The following is a 20,451-nucleotide window of genomic DNA, read 5'->3' on the forward strand; positions in this document are numbered from 1 at the left end:
TGTCACCGTTTTTTCACAGGCTGAGGATGGAGACACAGGGAGGTGAGCCAGGTACTGGGGTGAAGCACCTGGAGATGAGAAGCGTGGGGCAACCACGGGGTTATAGAGTGACGTCAAGTACAGCAGCAAAATCAGCTAGAAGATGTTCTTGGTCCACCCCGGTTGCTTGCCCTCGCACACCGCTACGGTCTGCTGCCCTTGTGGTGGTGCCATTAGGGTGACCGGTGGGGCTGCCCTGTCCATGGGAATCACTGGCACACGCTGGGGTAAGACCAGAAGCAAAAAATCCTGGTGGCACCGCCTCGTGTGGTGGTATGAAACTGGCTGTGGCTTTGCCACTCGAGAAGATCCTTTCAGATCCTTTTTTTTTCCCAATGTTTTAGCCCCAGAGTTTGAAAGCTTTCGCTGGTAAAAGGACGAAGGGTGAGACTTTCACAGCAGTCTACTCTAAAAGAGATGTACCACACTGAAGCTCTCACCTCATCTCCTCTCTTCATGGTCAGACTGGGCACCTTCCAAATGAGACACCTGTGTTACAAAAAAAAAGAGGTTTACAAGTAAAATAACATTCCTGGAAAGAGGTGCCAGCACCCCGGCTCTGTGTGGGAAGCTTCTTGGAGCTAAGAGGCTCACAACAGAGCACGGGAGTATGTGTCCTTGGGGAAATCCCCCAACACCCGAATCGAGCCTCATCCACTTTCTTGGCCAAGGCAAATCCAACCTGACTCCATCTGATTTTGAGTTGAAGCTATGGCAAGCAAAGGATCAAAGCAGAACCTTGCATAGGAAGGGGGTGAGGCAGGCCCTTAGAGGCTGGATGCAGAAATGGAGTTGAGGAGACCCAGCTACGGCTGTCTTCAGGCTCCTCCATGGAGCCAAAGAACACAAGTCCTTCCACCTCCATGGACTTCGTCCTACACGGGGACTCCTGCAGCTTGGCTGTACCCAAACTCTGCGGGGTACAGATGGGCTCTATTTTAAAGACCTACCCCGAGAACAGGCAGCTTCATAGCTTGGGGACTCTGGCAATGCCACCGGCCATTGGCCCAGCTCCAACTTTTGGGGCGAAAACCCAGCCAAGCATCAAAATTGGGAAAACCAGGTCATTCTGCACCTCACCTACCACTTCAAGGGGTTTAATTGCAGCAGTGCAGCTCTCTGAAAGCTCCTGGTGGTCTAAGCGTGTGGAGACCCTCAGCTGAAAGCTGCAGCGACCAGAGCTGCGGGGTGACCTGGTGCAAGGTCCCGGACATCCCTCCCATCCCAGCCATCCTGGGAAACGAACTCCCCAAAATATCGTGTCTCTTGCCTGTAGGGCTTTAAATCCCTCTGGGGGCCAAGCCTCGCTTATAGGGCCAAACTCCCTTTCAGAGACCCCTCTTTGGGGGCCAACTCTTGCTTGTGGGTCTCAAACCCATTTGGTGGTCAAACCTTGCTCATAGGGCCCAAGTTCCTTTGGGGGGCCCAAATGCCTTTCAGGGTCAACCTTTGCCTGTAGGGCCCAAACACGTTTTGGGGATCAAATCCCTCTGGGTCCAAAATTCCCTTCAGGAGCCAAGCCTCATGGCTCTGCCCCAAGCACCTTCAGGTGGGCCCAAAACCCTGCAAGAGGCCAAACCTTGCTTGTGCATCCCAAATCCCGCACGGGACCAAAACCTCTTGTGTGGTCCAAGCCTTACTTGTGGGGCCCAAAACCCCTATGGGGCCCTAATCCCTTTCGGGGGCCAAGCCTTTTGTGTAGGTGACAAACCCCCTTGGTGTCCAGAAAGCCTTTTGAGGACCTAACTTGCTTCTGAATCCCAACCACCTCGGGGGGCCAAAACTCTTACTTGTGGGCCAAACCCTCGTTTTGGATGTCAACCCCCTTTGGAGGCCAAGCCTCTCCTGTGGCACCCAAATCCCTTATAGGGCCTAAATCCCTTGTATGGGCCAAACCTTGCTTGTGGGTCCCATATCCCCCATGGGTCCCAAATTCCTGTGGGGCCAACCTCTCCTGTGGGACCCAAATTTGTTTTGGTCTCCAAGCCTTGCCCATGGGTCCCAAAGTGCTCGTGGGTCCAAGCTGTGCCTGTTGGTCCCAAAACCCCTGTGGGGTCCAAACCCCCTCCAGTGGCCAAGTCTGTGGGACTCAAAGCCCCTGCGGTGCCCCACTCTTGGCATCCGAGCTGTGTCCGTGGGTGCCCAGGCCCCTGTGGGATCCAAACCCCTTGAGGCACCCATATCCATCTGGGGTCCAAGTTGTGCCTGTGGGTCCCAAACCCCATGAAGGGACCCAAACCCTTTGTGGTGTCCAAATTCCTTTCAGTGGACAAACTCCTTATGGTGCCCAAACATGTTTTCAGGTCCAATACTTGCCTGTGTCTCCCCAAACACTTGTGGGCTCTGAACCCCCTGAGGCACCCAAACCCCTTATGGGCTCAATGCCTGCTTGGGAGTCCCCAACCCCCTGTGAGACCCAAATCTGTTTCGGGGTCCAATCCTTGCCCATGGGCCCTCCACTCCTTGTGGGTCCCAAACCCCCTGTAGGACCCCGATCCCTTGTGGGGTGCAAACCCATTGAGGCACCCACGGCCATTCTGGGGTCCAAGTTGCGCCTGTGGATCCCAAACCCCATGCAGGGACCCCAACCCTTTGCGGGGCCCAAATCCCTTTCAGGGGCCAAGCCTAGCTGTGGCTCCCAAACCCCCTGTGGGACCCCGATCCCGTGTGGGATCCAAGCTGTACCCGTGCGTGTCCCCCCCCACCCGCGCTGTGGCTCCCAAACCCCACCGTGCGCCCCCCCCTCCCGCCTCAGCGCCGGGCGGGCGGGGCGGGGCGGGGCGTGGCCTCCCGCTGGCCCTGACTCAGCGCCCCGCCCAGGGAGGGGAGGGGAGGGGAGGGGAGGGGAGGGGAGGGCAGGAAGCCGGGCGGGCCGGGCGCGCGCCGGCCCCGCGTCTGTCACCGCCTGCGTCAGAGCCCGGAGTTTTCCACTGACGAAAAAGGGCAGCGCGGCGCGGCGCGGCGTCAGCCCCGGCCCCGGCAGCGGCAGAGCGGGAGGCGCCGCGCCAGGCACCGCCGCTGCAGCCGGAGCCGCCGCGCCGAGACCCGCCGCTACGCCGCAGGTAGAGCCCGCCGGGGGGCGGCCGGCGTGGGGACCGGGCCGGAGGAGGGGCGGTGGGGTACGCGGCGGGGGGAGGCTCGGTGCTGTGCCGTCCGGGGCTGCGGGCGGCTGTCCGGGGGTCCGGTGCGGTGTCGGCGCGGTGCTCAGCCGTCGGAGGATGAGGGGTCCGGTGCAGAGCCGGGTCGGTGCTTGCCCGGTGAGTTGGGGGGGGTCCGCTGCAGGGTCCGGTGCAGTGCTCGGCCGTCGGGGGTGCGGGTCGGGGTCCGTCCCGGTGCCCCGCCGTCGGGTTGGGGTGGGGGGGATCGGGGTCCGTCCCGGTGCCCCGCCGTCGGGTTGGGGGGCGGATTCGGGGTCCGTCCCGGTGCCCCGCCGTCGGGCTGGGGGGGGGTCGGGGTCCGTCCCGGTGCCTCGCCGTCGGGTTGGTGGGCGGATTCGGGGTCCGTCCCGGTGCCCCGCCGTCGGGTTGGGGGGCGGATTCGGGGTCCGTCCCGGTGCCCCGCCGTCGGGTTGGGGGGCGGATTCGGGGTCTGTCCCGGTGCCCCGCCGTCGGGTTGGGGGGCGGATTCGGGGTCTGTCCCGGTGCCCCGCCGTCGGGTTGGGGGGCGGATTCGGGGTCTGTCCCGGTGCCCCGCCGTCGGGTTGGGGGGCAGATTCGGGGTCCGTCCCGGTGCCCCGCCGTCGGGCTGGGGGGCGGATTCGGGGTCTGTCCCGGTGCCCCGCCGCCCAGAGCCGGGCGGGCGCGCCGCAGCGGCGCCGTCTGGCCGGGCAGCTCCGCCCGGGAGCGAGGGGAGCCCGGCGGGGCTGGGACCGGGTCCGGGACCCCTCGGGGCACCGGCACTGCCTTCCCGGGGGGGGGGCTAGGGGGGGTTCACTGCTCCCCCGGCCCTCCCGCACTTTCCCATCGGCAGAAAACCCTACGCCATACATACATCCAAACACCTATATATACGTTAGGGGTAGCGCTGAGTTCTCCCTCGGTCAGTTGAGGCTCCGCTGCATCTTCGGGGCTGCGGTTCCAATTTTCTGATGTTGAAAGAAAGGCGAAGGGGGGGAGGGAAGGCGAAGGGGGGGGAGCCTTGTCGGCTCGCTCTTCCCCAAATCTGCCCGCCTGGGGATGCTTTCCCGTCGCTACAGCAACACCTACCGACCGGCGCACGGATGGACCGACGGACGGACGGGGAGCGGGTGTCCACCGCGCCCTCCCCCCCCCCCCGCCTACCATAATATATCGGGGCTTTTACTACGCAGTTGAGAAAAAGAAAAAAAAGGGGCAAAAAACCCCAAACTACTAAGTTTTTTCAGTGCGTATTTTATTTTTTGCTTGCTCCCCCTCCACCCCCGGCATCCTCCAAAGTGTCTGTCACCTCCGAGTTACATAATGTCGCCGTAGGAAGAGGCTGACACAGGGACAGCCCTTTCCTAAAGCAGCCCTGCCTTACTACAACGCCTCGGTGGGATGGAGAGAAAACCCTCACGGCCATTTACAAACCTCGAAGTCTTGTCATTTGTTACGGCAAACTCATCAGCAATTCCCCCCCCCCCCCCCCCCCAGTATTTTAGGTTTGGGGTTTTGGGGTTCCCCTCCCCGCTGAGCGGTTTGCAGATGAGGCCCGTCAAGGTTACGGGTGGGGGGGGTTTATTTTTGGGATGGCGCGTTTGTTCTCCGTGTGGAGAGACTCTGCAGCTCCCGGCAAGCCTTTAATAATTCAGCGCAGGAAATGCGTGTGTATATATAGCAGGCAAGGTAATGCACAGCGTGTACCTACAGGAGGACAAATATGGAAACCTGGTGTGAATTATTCATGAGGTGTAATCAAATAGAGGATTTTCCTAGACAAAGCACACTTCGTTGTTTTCATATTTATTACGGCACAATCTGCGCCGAGTACATTTGAACCTCGCTTCATTTGGGCCGTGTCAGATAACCTTTAATGTATTTCCTAATGTTTCCTATTTACCTTTCAAGCTGTCAGTGAGAAATAAGGGCTTGATAGAAAAATCTTGAAAAGCCTTTTTCTTTGTGGCCTTCTGCAAATTAATAGATGGAGTAAATGCTTCTGATGCTCTTCCCGGGGAAGGTGTTTTACCTGTTCCATCTCTGGCAGGAGAATAAACTCGCGGTGCTACAAACTGATTCATGCTCCTGCTCCGTGACACGGGGTGCTTTGGGTTTTGCTGTTGCATAGTAGGCAGAGGCTATTTTTAACCGGAGCAAGGTTATGAAACCTTAGACCCAGCTGAGTGAAAATAATCTGGTCTGAACTGGAAAGCAGAGCTTGCGTGGCTGGGAACACGCGTGGGACCATCCCCCGGAGGGTCCCGACAGGACGATCCCGCTTGCCTTGGCCCCGATCAGCCCCAAAGTTGGGAACTCTCGTCATCGTGGAGGCTGTCACAGCGGCGCTGGGGAAACCAATTAAGTAAATATGCAAAGAATTAAAATAGTTAAATGAACAAGCAATGAATCAGTGTTGATAGCGCAGTGATTATTAAGTAACCCAGAGGCATTACTGGAATCACTGCTGCTGCTAGACATCAAATATCTGGGATATCTGAACGGGAAGCTCAGCTCTGCACCAGTTTTCGCTGATACTTGCACCAAAGTCGCCTGACCCGCAATAAACAGCGGCGTGCAAATAAACACCGACCCCAAAAACTCCCCCAGGTTTGCTCTGCAAGTTGCGTTCGGAGCCGTACCTGGCTAAAATATGTAGTGGTGTTTTTTAAACTAATATTTACTCCTGCTAGACCTGCACAGCCACTGCGGCTCTGGGGGAGGGAGCGGGAGCTGCTCTGACTCACGGCTCAGCAGAGTTGTTAACTCGCTGCCGGCGCCTGAGCCCTCGTCCCGGTGTGCCAGGAAGAGTCCACCTTGGCTCGTCAGGCTGCAGGCAGACGGCTGTGCTTGTAAAGTCGGCAAACCGGCTCAGAAAGTCACTGGAAAATGAATACTTTTAGTGCATTTCACTGAGGTTTGGGGGTTTTTTTTGTTTGTTTGTTTTTACCCAAATTGCTTTGCAGAAGACAGTTTGCTTCCAATGGCGCATGCATGGATTTGGGATCCCTCCGTTCTTTAGGATGCTCCGCTGGGGAAAACCCCCAAATTTAAAATATTCTTTCTCATCGGTGCTCTCCTGCAATACCAGGGGAGCTGTGGCACGAGCACTCGCCGCTGCTGGACTTGTTGGGAGAAGTTTCCTTTGCTTTGCTTGCCCGCTGCAAAGCACATATACAGCCCCAAACTAAAACACCAAAACATCTTCTCCGCATGCTTCTGTGAAAAGCCGTGACGCCCCTTTGTGCGGTCCCTTATAAATGGACTAACTGGACACTGGTAGGGCTTTTAGTTACCTTCCTCTGCGCTTGGCTAAACAAATGCCAAACCTTCTTAAATCTAAATTACTCGAAATATTTAGTGTTGAGACGTCGTCCAAGAGGAGGATAGTTAAAACATTAATTCCTCGCATTCCAGTGTATTAGGGCTTTACCCTGCAACTTGCCGAGCGCCAGAAATGGGACTTTGTGGATTCGATTCCCCAACCAGACAGCCACCCCCCCACACTCCCCCACCCAAACTTTAATGCCTTTTTTCTTAAAAAAAAAAAAAAAAAAAGAGAGCGAGAAAAAGAAAGGAATGCACATCTGGGCTAAATATTTGTTAGAAAGTATTCCCAGGATAGTGGGAGTTCTGGTGCCAGAGAGGAATTCCTGCGGGTTTGATCCATTGCATTATGTACTTGCTCCAAAAGCTGTTTTCAGTAAAATAGATGAGTAAGAAGTCTTAGCCAAGAACAGAATGTCTTTTTTGGCAAATAAAAGGAAGATAGGATTATTTTATTTCAGGTTATGTAAAAAAAAAAAAAAAAAGGTGGTAAAATCCTGCGCTCAGTGGTGCCGGCAGAGATTTGCAATGGCAAGCGCAGATAGATATATATTTTTTTTCATGCTGCTGTGCACATTTTTTGTGACTTCTTTGTAAGACATCAGTGTGGATTTAAGGTTACTTGTGGAATTACTGCAATTAAAATATCCTCGCTGTGTCTGAATTGGCCTCTGGGTTTTTTTGGCTGAGCGGCCAGCGGTTTCGGCAACATGGCTTTCAAGGCAACATCCAAATTGCTGGCGTGAATTCTGCTCCCAAGTGCAGGGGCGAGGAGGGGAGGAGAGGATCGTCTTTGCCTTGACAGCGAAACCCCCGTCTGGAGGACTTTTTAGGGGTGGATACAAGTGGGCGCCGATGGGTGCAGCCCCACTACATTGCATATAGCTCCTGAGAAGGATTTGAAACCTTGACCTGGAAAATGTCGCAGCTATAAATCAGCAAAGAGCGGGGGGAGGCGTTACAGGGGGAAATGAATGTGTTTTGGCTGGTGGGCAACAGGTTCACCAGCTTTTTCCCATTAATTGAGAATCACGTTTGCACGACACCTACTTTGCATTAACAAAACATTAGGTGTTTTGAATACGACAGCATGCCAAAGGTGGGTTTCTTCTATGCATTTGGCTTGTTCTCATAGGTGGGAGACGCACACACCTCCCTTCAGCCTTCTGCCAGACGTGGCTAATCAGCAATGATAATATTTAAAAAAAAAATAAAATTGCACCATCATATACATGGCTTGCCTTGGCTCTGCCTTGGTGTTTGTGTTAATTCGGTTAGCTCGCTTTGTTTTTTCTTGCTCTGTGGTTTGGGGGAGGCAGCGCGGCTCGCGATGGTTGCAGGCGCCCTGAGCGTTAGGGCTGCATCGCTCTGCAGCACCGCGATGTCCGCCTTCTCGCTTCTCTGGGAGTCCTGCAGGCCAGGTAAATCCCACTAGAAATGGACGCTGTGTAGGTTGTTTTCTTTTTCTGGCCCGAACTTGGGAGTTCTCCCCTTTTCAGCAGTGTTGGCTGCTCCACCACCCTCCAGTGTGTCCCATGAGTCTTGGATGTGGTCAGCATCGTATCTCTGAGGGTGTTTGCTGTTGGACATGTGTCCTATGGGCTTTTCGGGGAGCTGGTTTCTCCCTCCCTTGGCTAGACAGTCGCATCCTTCACTGGCACCATCAGAGGTGTCCAGTGGGGCCAGCTGGTACAAGCAAACCTCTCGCTTCAGCCCAGGCTTTGGTTCGGACCTCTTCTATGGGTTCGGAGGGGCTCCTTTGCTCCTGGTTGTTCCTTAAAGCACATGTGAGACAGAGCAGAAGGCATAAAAAAAAAAAATTAAAATAAAAATAAAAGATTTGTAAATGCAGCCAGGTAGCCGGTTTGGGCGTCGCGGCTGCCCGCGGGCTCGCACAGGCGGGGAGGGGGTTAATCCAGGTGTCAGGTAGGATGTGTGCTGCTGGGGCTGGAGCGTGGCCAAATCCACCTTCTCCCCATCTGTTTTGGATTAAGGCCAAAAAAACAACAACCCCTCCGTCGCAAAACCACCTGCAGCTCTGGGGCTGCCGAGGAGGAGGAGGAGGAGGGATGGAGGGGATGGCCTCTCCCTGGCCCCCAGGTTCAGGGGACCGTGGGGGATGCACTAGTCCCATCGGCGCACGCGTTGCAGTGAATGATTAACCTCTGCAGGCCACAAACTGCTTCATCTAGGGGTTGGTTTTTTTTTTGACCTTTTAGGGGACTATTGTCTCCTGGGAAGCTGTTGGTAAACATAATTATGGAGGGTTGGTGCAAGGCTTTGAAGGCGCCGCGTGTCCTCCCGTCCTGCTACGTGTTACTGCGCGGCACTGTTGAGATACTGCAAATCCCATCGTTGGGAGGCTTTGAAGCCGGTGTGGTTTCTGTGCTGCCTGCTCAGGGCTGTCAGGAGGGCGGGCTTGGTGGTTTGGGGTTTTTTGTTTTTTGTTTTTTTTTTTTCTTTTTCAGAGACTTAAATTAACTTCAGACATGCAAAAGAGGGTGAGAAAGTGCTACGGTTATAAAGAACAAAATTGGCTGGTGGAGGAGTTTCAGCTGGCGGGAGGGGGTGGGGGCCGGGTGTCTGGCACCCCCGTATCTGCGCTGTCGCCGTCCTGGGGCTGTGTGCGTCTGAAGCATCCCGGTGTCATCTGAATTTCAGATGCTTTAGGTTTTGCCTGTTACCTCTGGTTTTGTCAAGGCACCGGGGTGGCTGGCAGCATCCCGCAGTGCCAGGGCTCTCCCCTCCTTGATGGAAGGAGTTTCTGGGCTGGAGATGCCCCTTTCCCACCGTGGTTGTGCCTTACAGCCCGGTGGGACGGGGTCAAAGCAAGTCGCTCCTCCGGCAGCAGCCTGATTCTCACCTTTGGGTATGGCTCAGTGGCTTCAAAATAAGCTGACAGCGACTTCTGCAGAAGCAGGGGCATCTGGTGCGGTGTTGGCAGTTTCTAAAAGGAGGAAGGGCCTGTTGTCTGCGCCAGAGCGTCCCAGGTTAGGTGGGCTCTGATACCCATTAGCCTATTGTAGGCCAAGCATGTAGCTTCTGTGCAATTCCGGGAGACAGAAACCCCAGCAACTTTCTGAAAGCAAAGGTTAAAACATGCAACAAGAGTTATTTTGTGGTTTTTTTTTTTTTTTTTCTTGAGATGAGCAGGGAAAAGCATGCAGGAAATTTAGGAATCTAGGCAAATACAGAGCTCCTTTGTTTTTAATTAGCTGTGTTGTTTTTAATTGCTACTATGCTTGATACATAACCCAGCCTAAACAAGAATAGCTTATTGAATGGGGGACTGACTATGAAAGGCATCGTGAGGAGAAGGGCTGTTCTTCACAGTTGATATATTTGTATTTCAGTGCTTCATTTAATAAGTCTGTTTCCCCAGGGGGCTGTAGCAAGTAAATCACGCCAACAGATTGTTCTGGGCAAACTGGCTTATTTTTGTAATTAGCAAGACGTTAAAGCTGTAAGTGCATAGAAAGCGATCTGGGTAAGGAGTTAACATAGAAGAATTAGTAAGCAAAATGTAATACTTATTGTTTGATAACATTTGTGTTGATTGAATTGGTTTCCGGACAGTTTGTTGTCCACGATAGTCGGGTTTTCTGCAGCGTCGTAAAATAGGAGAGAGATTCAGCAAGTGTGCCTGGCGAGGGTAGTAAAGTGCGGTTTTTTGGGGGAGAGCACTTTTTGGGAATCACACCTGCATGGCCAGGTGGACCTGGTGGAGATATCTTGCTGGGGGTTAAAGCCATCGTGCTTATCACCAGAAATTGCCGGTATTTCCCTTGCTTTAATTTGCTTTTCTCCTTTGTTTTCCAGTTATATGAAAATTACGGTGTCACCATGAGCGGGCTGTTGAAAAGGAAGTACGAAGAGCTGGGGGATGACAGCACCTACTGCTCCTCCTCTTCCTGCTCCCCCCTCTCCTCCTCAGCATCCTCGGGCTGGGAGTCGGATGAGGAAAGCTCCCGCGGAGAGCCCAAGCCCAGCTCTGCCTTAACGCCCAGCTTCACCCGTGAGTATCTCCGGCAGACGCTTTCCTGGGTCAGGCATGCCCACACATGGGGTTTTCGTAGTGTGGTGGTGGGTCGTCACTTCTGTCCATCCAGAGACCCCCTTGGAGCACACCTTCAGGGGTGGAAGTGGCCGTAACACCAGCCCCCTGTCATCATACCAATTTATCTTGTCTTTATAGTTGGCCAGCATCTTCAGCATAGTCTTTCTCAGCCCTTCCTCCCAGCGTTTATCATTCCTGTGTAATGGTTTTGGTGAAGTCCAAATTTCCAGGAATAGAAACCCGAAGACCTGGGTGTGCAGAGACACGCAGGTGCCTCCAAGCCGATGCTGTAGGACCATCTCACCATCCCTCAGTCCCCTGACGAGCTGTTCCACAGGCAACAACTACACAAACAGCAAAGGCCCATAACACTGTTTTTTAAAAATGATTAACCAGTAGCGTAATTACCATTTCAGAACCCGCTTCCTACATAAGTTGGGTACTTTGCCAAAGAACATGAAACGTTTGACACTGCTTCTGCTGTTAGCACAGATAAACGCTGTTTTGTTTTCCCAGCAATATCAGTGTTGAGAACTTTTACGAAAACACACAGAAGACAAGGTTGTAAAATCCTTTATCTGCCGTGCGAAGGGAAATGAAAAAAATACAATAGGGGAACGTCTTCACGGAGGAGAACTAGTCCAACCTAGTAAATTATACTGAACACCCACTGTATATAGCAGTTAAGGTCCACTTAGCAGACATACACAAACACACAGTGGTCTGAAAAGGCTTTAGAAGTCTTGTAATAATAAAGAGTCTCATTCTTGCTTGTCTTCCCAGGTTTTGTGACAAAACAATGAACTTTCTGTATTCTCTGGCTCAATTGGAAAAGGGTCAGGAATGGGAAAACAATTTTGGAGGAGGGGTGCGGGGAGAGAGAAGCAAATGCCAAAGTGCAGCAGCTCAGCCGATAGAAGATCGCGGTGGTTAACTTGCCTTTTGATAAAGAGCTAATGTTTTAGAAGATTGAGTCAAGGTTATTATGAAAATGCAATGCGCAGTGCAAAGATATAATCAAAGCAACTGCAGAGCCCAGTGTGAAACCCTCAGCTATTTAGCAGAAGCTGCTGACGCAGCTGAGTGAACATTTTTTTTTTATTTTTTCATATGAAACTGAAATGCTGTATTTTGGCAAGTGAGACTTGTGAAATGTGGGTGCAGCTAACTGTCCTGTCTTGCACTTTCCCAGCCTTCGGGGCCAGCCAAACCAGCCGAGCCCCTCGGGTTTTTGGCAGTCCTTTCAGTTGGCTCCCCACAGTAGGGCTGCCTGCGGCTCTGCCGTCCGAAGAGCAGGGCTTGGATCCCAGCTCTGCAGGAGTCACCCATCTTTTCTGTGTTTTTTTTTTTTCTCATATTCCCCATGGTAGGATCCATGCACCAGCAGAGAATGCGTCCAAAAAACCCCCCCCACCAAATTTATGCGTAGCTGACTCTTGTTCCCGACGTGCTCGTGCAGCAGATAAAGCAGCTCCGTTACCCAGTAGCGCTCCGTTTTGCTTTGCTTTCTGTGTCCAGCTACGTTCGTGGAAACTCATTGACTCTGAAACTGTCCTGGTTAATTAGTCCACCTCCATCTGCTGCGTTTGCACGTGCAAATGTGCAGAACTAGGTTATCTCTGGAGAGGCTCCGCTTTAAACGGTGTGTAGCGTGTTTCAGCAGTTTAAGATAAACCAGAGTCATGTATTGCCATGTTTACCCTGGGATCACCTGCATAAAGATTAACATCTCTGCAGCTGCTCTCAGATGAGTCTCTTGAGGATAAACTATAGATTCATAGTTCCTCCCAGTGGATGGTGAAAGGAAGTACCAGAAAAACAGTCGTTTTGGCTATTTTCTGCCCTGCCACAAAAGCTGGAGCCATGCAGCGCTGGAGTGGTGGTGCTTTGGCAGCCTGGGAGCGAACCGCGAGCCCCTGAACGTGGGGCAGGGTGATCGGATTTAGAGCAAGACAGGCATGTAGGATGGTTTGTTGCTTGTTCATTATGCTCTGCTGCACATGAAGAATAAGCAAATGTATGTTTCCTGGAGGAAGTCAAGCGGGAGGGAGAAGCAGCAGCCGTTTCTTAGGGTGAATCTCATCAGTGACTCTTACGCATCAGGACTTGGCTTAGTTTCCTCTCCATCCTCATCTCGCCTTTGAAGCGTTAGATCCTAAAACACCAGAAGCCAACAAGTGATGTTGTAACCTTGTCCCATCGTGTCCCTGTTGAGAGAGTAATTGCAAGTCCTGCCTGTTGGTAATATTTACAGCCTGTTTGTAATATTTCTCTCCTGTCTGCAGGGTGGCAGTACTGACTCTGCTTTTTTTTCTTCCCGTTTTTAGCCACATCTATCCTGAAGAAATCCAAGCGACTAAAGAAGAACAATGTGGAGTTTGACCGGGTCACTGTGTTTTACTTCCCACGCTGCCAGGGGTTCACAAGCGTGCCTAGTCGTGGGGGCTGTACCCTGGGAATGGTGAGCAAGCACAGCTCCTCCCGGCAGTTCACGCTAGCGGAATTTTCAAAGGAGCAGGAAAACGTTCGTCGGGAGAAACTCGAAGAGAAATTAAAAGAGGAGAAGTTGGAAGCATTGAAATGGAAAGTGAGTAGGAGGAGCATGGGGCTGGGTTGGTGAGGAGTGGGTGGATGTTGTTAGTTAATGGCCATTTTTTAGTAGGAGCCTCTCTCAGACCTGGGGTCGTCGGTCCTTAACCCTGCTTGGGTCTCCAGAAGACACAGGCTCCAATGTGGGATTTTCAGCTCAGTTCTCCACCTTTGAAAAGTGATGGAAAAGACACTGAACTCCCTGTGTGAGGTGTTTATCAGGTGTTAGGGGGCTCTGACAAAGGTTTTGGTCCTGGGGTCAGCCACAATGGCAGGCAGATCTTCCTGTTCTTGTTTCTCCTGACCTGGGAGTGCTGGTGGCTCTGTGTCCCCAACAGGTCCCTAATGCTTTACCTATTTTTTGCCCTCAGCTAACCATGAACGGCACAAAGGAGTCGGAGGAAGCCAACCAGCTCACCATCGAAGACATCTCCGACGACGACATCGACGTCAGCAACGTGGACCTGGAGGATGGCTTCTTCCTCCAGCCCTACCCCGCCAAGAAGAGACGTGCGCTGCTGAAAGCCGTAGGGGTGAAGAAGATCGACAAGGAGGAGAAGCGGGAGCTGCACAACATCCGTCTGTCCCGGGAGGACTGTGGCTGCGACTGCCAGGAGGTCTGCGACCCAGAGACCTGCAGCTGCAGCTTGGCAGGCATTAAATGTCAGGTACTGCCCTCGCCTCTGGGCACGGGGGAAAAGTGGGGTGGCTCCAGCTGATGCGTGTGTTAAATCAGGGGGGTTTTGAGCAAGCAGGACAGTTATGGCAGCCTGTAAAATGCATCTGTTCCCACCTGCGCTCGGAGCGAAACAGGCAAGAAAAGCACTTGGAGATGCTTCCCAGGCTGCGAGGCAGATGCTGCTCGAGAGTGTCTGCTTCCTGAATCACATGTGTAGCCATCCACACGCTGCCATTGCAGCCCTGGGGACATGCCTGAGCCAGCAGCGTCACTGCGCTCACCACGTCCATCCCCACGGGACCCATGCCTGCTCGCTGTCTTGCTGGAGATGGGCCACGTGGGAATGTCTTGGCAAACAAAAGCTTCTCCCTCCGCACATGAGGCTGCAATTTCTCCTCCTCCTCCTGGTTTTATTTTTGATTTTTTTTCCCCCTTGGTGTGTATCACAACTCCCAGCACGCTCAGGCGAACGTGGGAGTGTCAGCTGAGCGTCAGCCCACAGCTAGCTCTGCAGACCACCTGCAAAGTGGGATAATCCCTCTATATTCAATTAGCTTATTATATTTTTAAATTTTTTTTTATGGGTGCCTGCCCAGCTGTGTTTGGGGAGCCACGTTCCCTATTCTGGCAGCCGCTCGCTCCCTCGGTGCCGCGGTTGCAGGCTGGGAGTGGTGTAGGGCGGGTGTGCGCAGGACGGGCGCTCCGTGTGCATGTCACAGCTCCCCTCTAGTGGCTGCTGATAGCAGGGACATAAAGGTGCTGCAGATGCCTGTTGAACAATTTGTCCTTATCTCGGCGAGGGGGAGAAGCTCACGATATGGATCAGGTATTAAATATCAAGATGCAATAAATAAAACCTCATGTCTGCCCCCTTATGTCTCCTTTTGGAGAGTTTGCTTTTTTTGTAACCTCTTCACTTTCTTCGGTTGTACTGAAATCCAACTTTATGACAACCTTTCAAAAGAGCAGGGTGTGTCTTTTATTACTATTGTTTTTTAGTCTGCTCTTAAACGCCTCAGCTGTTACTTGGTTTCTCAGGGTGGGTGAGTCGCGGGCGGTTTCCATTTGGTGCCACTGGGTTCGGTTCTAACCCTCTGCCTCCGCTTCTCCCCACACCAGATGGATCACACCTCCTTCCCCTGTGGCTGCACCAAGGACGGCTGTGGCAACACCGAGGGCAGGATCGAGTTCAACCAGGCCCGCGTGCAGACCCACTTCATCCACACCATCATGAAGCTGGAGCTGGAGAAGCAGCAGCAGAGCAGCGAGAAGGCGGTGGAGGCTGAGCCCCCTTTTCGGGAGCGGCTCCCACCCTTGGCATGTGCAGCGGGGAAGGGCTCTTTGGAGGAGCGCGCTGTGCCGCTGGCACCCGCCTTCCAGTTCAGCCCCGACCTGGAGGCCCTGGGGGAGAACAGCTGCAGCAGCGACATGACGGACTCCTCCATCTCCTCCCACCCCAGCGAGGACCTGGAGGAGCCCTACGAGAGCCTCCCCTCCGACAAGTCCCAGTCGGATGTGGACGACGATGGCTTGGCACGCATCCTCCACTTCAACGACTCGGATGCCGAGGAAGAGGGTGGCCGCGGTCAGGATGACCTGAGCTGCTTCCACCCCGCCGACTTCTTCATCGAGGACCACAGCAGTGAGGGCAAGTCTGTCCCCGGCCACTTGTCCCACCTCTCCGAGTGCCTGGATGAGAACGCCAACCAGGACGGCGGAGGTTTGCTGGAGGACGCGGCCCACGCACGGTGCGATGGGCTGTCCTGCTGCGCCTCGTCCCCGGCCGAGCCCTGCTCCAAGAGCTACGCCGACCTCAGCCTTTCCTCTGACTCCTTGGATTTCTTCCAGTCCTTCTCGGACTATAACTTGGGACCCCTTTATAACTCCTTAAAGGAGTACGAGAACCTCGATAACTTCTCAGCGTTACAGTTGCAGTTGCCTAATTTCCCCGGCTTCCCCCAAGCCGGAGATCAGGGCTCCTGTTTCTTGGAGTCCCTCATCGGTTTGTCTGAATCTGTCCCCGAAACCCCAGCCCCTTTCACAGACAATCAACTTTTGGAGGATGCCATCAAGTCATCGCTGATGGAGACGGTGAAAGTGTGAAACGCCTGTGTGGCTGGGGTGGGAAGGACCAGCACCGGAAGGAAAACCGAAGAACGGTCAGATGGGCAAATTTTCACCAAAAGGATGATGCGCTCTTCAAAAATAAGGAGGAAAAAACAACAACAACAAAAAAAGACTTCCCAAGCAAACAAACTATTTTTGATCTTTATAGAACGTGGACGTTTTGACATACTGCAGCTACAATCAGTTCTCTCGCTGTTTGTGCAAAAATTTCTAAACTTTCATGATGGGTTGGGGTGGGGCGGGAGGGAAAAAGACTTTCACGTATGAATTTCCTTGTGTTTTGTATGAAAAGACCTGTTGAGAAATACTCCTCGCTAATGTTGCCAGTTGTACACACAGCCCCTTCTAGAAACGTTTCAGTGTTGCAGGAACTTTTTAAGACAACTTTTTGAAGCTGTATTTATTGTGAAAATTTGTGGTTTGCGTAAGAGCCAGCCCCAACACACTCTTACGTTTAAATCGGACAAGGTTTACAGAAGAGATCCATACACTATATACATAATCATTCTTCATCTATTTATTGCAAATTCCAGAATTTAACTAGCCACCGAAGCTTGAACTAGCATCAAACCTTATTTAAATTGGTAATACCTCAGATGTATTATGTGTACAATCATATTTTTTTGCATAATATATCTGTATTTATTTATTTTCTACCTGTAGTACATGAATAGCACTGTGGTTTGTCAGTGACCTGGAAGGGCAGTAAGGTATTCAGCAGCACCCATCGTAAAGACGACCCTGTTTTTCTCTGAGTCTGAAAGGGCTGTTGGGCCTTCACTTCACATTTCTAAGAGAGCTGAATGCAAGCGGGTGGGAGGGGAGGGATGGAGGAAACGGTGGTGCAACGTCCTTTGGTTGCTGTCAGCCCTTCAGTAGACGTGACGGTGTCTGATCTCCATAATATCGCGAGGGAGAGGAAAACAAGCAAAACCCTCAACTATTCAGGAAATAACATGAACTAGCAACTAGCTCTAATTATGAAAAAAAAAAAAAAAGCCAAACTCTTTTAATAAATTTTAATTTATTTAATTCCCGAAGGATTTGGCCATGAGATCTTTCCCCATCAGTTATGGTGCCTGAATATGCAGAGGAACCGCTAGCGGCGAGAGGGGTGTAATGAGAAGGACCTTTGCAGCCTGGGGGCGGCCTTGGGAGAGCAAAGCCAACAACAGCAACGCTCTGCTCACGCTCCTCAGCAAGGACTCCCCAACGCTGAGGGTATTGCAGGTCCAAAATCTTATCCATCAGCTGTTTATGCTATTTTTTTATATAGGTAAATCAAGTAAAATAGATGGCTCTGAAGGTTATTGGTTTATTTATCCCCTGAGTACAGTTTTAGAGGGAAGAAAAAATAACACCTGACAACAAAGATGAAAAACTGGAGGGCTTTTGTTTTTTAAAATGGAAGAAATCCTCATGTTTAGGAAGGACATTGGGAGCCCTCTTGGCCTTTTGCTATTTAAATCAGCCTGAGAACATGACACTATTTGGCCACGAGATGTAACTGGACATAAAATCTGTGCGTCAGTGATACACTAAGTGCCTATGCCAGCTTTAAAGGCTTTAAAACCTACTGGCTTTAAATCCCCCCCTGGAAAATGAGCGATTTGGTGATGAGAGTGATTCCTGGCATTGCTGGCGCCGGGGGGAGGCGGCAGCTCTAGCATCCCAGCCCCATGGCCCCGGGATCGGGGTGCTGGTGGGAGCTCCTGAGGGGTGCGGAGCCACGCAGATGGAGGGAAAAAACCCCGAAATAGAGATTTGAGGATTTTTCCATTGGCTGAACTGTTTATATCCCCACGATGGGGATGGTGCCCTTGGGTACCTGCTCTTCGACAAGCGCCCCATGCAAACCTCCTGGCAATTTAAGAAACTTCTGGTGTCCGAACGTGGCAAAGGCTGGGTTGTTTGGGTTTTTTTAGTCATTATTATTACTATTTAATTGTACATCTTCTCTGGTTATTGAGCCGGTCAACTTGGAAGCGGAGCTGACCTGCCACGGCCGTGAGCGGGTGATCGCCCCGCGCTCGCCGCCGCATCCTCCCGCGAGGCATCGCTCCCGGGGACCTTCCCGCCGCGCAGGAGGGCGACTGTAGGAATACTACTGGCAGATGGAGGATTTCCTGGATATATATATATAATAATTATTATTATTATTATTATTTTTTGTTGTCACTGTCGTTTCTTTAGACTGAAAAATCCCCTTCAGTTATCTCCTAGGTGGTAGTTTCTATCCTTCAGACTGCATCAAAAATACTGACAGTTGAAAGTCTGGTACCGTTCTGTATTTATTGGCACTAATATATTTTATAACATTCCTAGGTTTCTCTGCATATATATATATTTATATATATAAAATATATATATATTTTATATATATACACACCCCTTTTTTTAAATGAATGACGGGGATAGACTCCTGCCTTTGTGGATTTTTTTTTCTATAATTTATTCTTTTTATTTGTGTTTGTGCCAAAAAAAAAAAAAAGATTTTTTCTCTTTTTTTTTTTTTCCAGGGCACTGAATTGTAAATATATAATTTTTTTTTTCTTCTCGGTATCTGTGTAAAAAGTTGCCTGTTTAAACAGTTTAAAAACTGGGTATTTATTGACACAATCTGTAATTATCTAATGTATTGATTGAAACGCTTTGGTTTCAACATAGCTTTATTTTAGCTTTCTTTGTGTATATATTGTGATTATGTTGCTTAAAGGTACAAGTTAAAAAAAAATGCTTTATTTTTACCTTATCCATTTGCATTTGTTTATAAAAAAGCGTATTTGTCTACAGCTGCTGTCTCTCATTTCATCGAAGCAATATGAAGAAATTTCCATTACACTTTCAATAAAAGAACTTTGTTTGAATACGTCAGTGTCTTCTCCCTGTTTACCCTTTACTGCGGCTCAAAAGTTTGGATGATGGGTGTGTGTGCTGCCTTGTATCTCCTAGTTGTCCCTTTTTTCTTTGTTTTTTTTGCTTTTTTGGCACTTTTTTGAAGGTAATGGGTGCCCTGGGATTCCCACCCTAAGTGTTGAGAGGGGAGCATCTTACCAGGGCAGGAGCAGTCCTTGTCCCAGCCTGGCATCCTCCAAGAGGCTTCTCCTGAGCTTGGGGACCCCCATTGCTTTTCTCATCCCCCCAGAAGCAGCCCAGGGATGAGCATCCCCGCGCCCTTGCGTGCAGGAAAGGCAACAGGGAGCCTGGGGGCTGAGCTCCAGCGTGGGGCCAGTCCCATAGCGGGAAACCAGCCGTGGGGTCGGTCCCTGGAGCGAAGGGGACATCGTCCCTGGAGGAGGCATGGAGCCGAGGCAGCTCATGCATCCCTGCCGAGCCCTCCTCCATGTGTGGCAGCTGGGTATGCAAAGCAGGGGACTTCCCAGGTAGCCTCCAAGGTGTCCCCAGGTCCATCGCAGCCTCGATGCCACCTCAACACTGAAACGTAGCGAGGAATACTACCAAAGCCCTGGGAGGTCGCGCAGGAGACGCTCTCAGGGCAGCCAGAGAGGCACAAGGGGTGCCCCAAAGTCTCCCTGACTTCATCCAGGGATGGGTGTCCTCCCAGAGGGGCACCCAGTGCCAGCCCCTGCTTTCAAATTTTAAGCTAAACCAGCATGTTTTGGCCAGGAGCGCATCTGGGCTGGCAAGAGTGATTTCTCCCAGGGCTGGGACTAGAAGGGACCTTTTTGGTGATTTGCTTAATTTATTTGAAGATAAAAATGTGATACAACCTCTTGTTTGGCAGAGCAAGACTGTCCTGGAGAGCATCTCCTGAGGCTCCCAAGGTGTCTCCAACAGCTCAGCCATGCTGTTGCAACATCCCCAGCACATCGTTTCGTGGTTGCACGTTCAGGTTGCTTCCTGCTCCACCTGTGTCTCTCCGTGTGACAAAATGCCTTTTTTTTTTCCCCCTAAAAAAGGTAAAATTCAGGGCATGGGGGCGGTCTGGCTGTGTTGTTTTCCAAGATTGCTTGGCTTGTGGATGGTAGCTCCATGGGATGACGGAAAAGACAGTGGTGGTAGCAGCATTCCCATCACCAAGAAGCATATAGGAGAAATCTTGGGAAACCCGTGGAAAACCCTAGAAATCCCTTTCCTTTGCAGGTGACAAACTGTTTCTCATCGCCCCACAGCACCCCCAGGACCTGGAAAGACGCAGCCAAAAGAAGCATCACCACCATCCTGTGCCCCAGGGGAAAAGCAGAGAAAATGCGCTTGGTCCTGGCAACAGCAGGGACATAAGAAGAGGGTGAGGATGTGAGCCAGCCCGCGGTGCAAAGGAAAAGCTGAATAAAGCTCAGAAACCTGGATGGGGAAATGCACACCTATCCCAAGGACTTGTGCCAGGCAGTATGGGCATAAAACATAACCGCTGCCATTGACCTGAAAGCAAGGGAACTTGGCCCAAGAATGCCATTGTCTAGTTTTCCAGTGGGAATCCATTTCTGAAGGTTGCCATCCACCCCCAGAGCTGAGAAGCTCAGTTAATTGAATAAATTATTAGTTACAAATAATTT

General features: G+C 51.7%; 1 protein-coding gene and 1 long non-coding RNA gene across 6 annotated transcripts in view; one reads left to right on the top strand and one right to left on the bottom strand.

Annotated features, from left to right (window-relative positions):
* The window catches only part of LOC142052357 (uncharacterized), a 16,351-nt gene extending 12,217 nt beyond the window's left edge, over positions 1-4,134 (bottom strand). The window contains exons 1-2 of one of the 5 annotated variants that reach the window (XR_012658808.1): positions 4,030-4,134; positions 480-528 (exon numbers count right to left, since the gene is read on the bottom strand). This is a non-coding gene — a long non-coding RNA (uncharacterized LOC142052357). Of the gene's footprint in view, positions 1-479; positions 3,096-4,029 lie in introns of those variants that run through there. The other 4 variants (XR_012658810.1, XR_012658807.1, XR_012658806.1 and 1 more) reach the window with 4 other exon arrangements.
* Positions 2,981-18,803, top strand: CSRNP1 (cysteine and serine rich nuclear protein 1). Its single transcript, XM_075082258.1, has 5 exons — positions 2,981-3,101; positions 10,302-10,497; positions 12,867-13,126; positions 13,500-13,796; positions 14,927-18,803. The coding sequence occupies exons 2-5, from the start codon at positions 10,326-10,328 to the stop codon at positions 15,908-15,910; spliced, it is 1,713 nt and encodes a 570-aa protein (XP_074938359.1). The 5' UTR covers positions 2,981-3,101; positions 10,302-10,325; the 3' UTR covers positions 15,911-18,803.
* The last annotated feature ends 1,648 nt before the right edge of the window (positions 18,804-20,451 follow it).

Source organism: Phalacrocorax aristotelis, chromosome 2 (assembly GCF_949628215.1).
Source record: "Phalacrocorax aristotelis chromosome 2, bGulAri2.1, whole genome shotgun sequence".
Taxonomy (NCBI): Eukaryota; Metazoa; Chordata; class Aves; order Suliformes; family Phalacrocoracidae; genus Phalacrocorax; species Phalacrocorax aristotelis.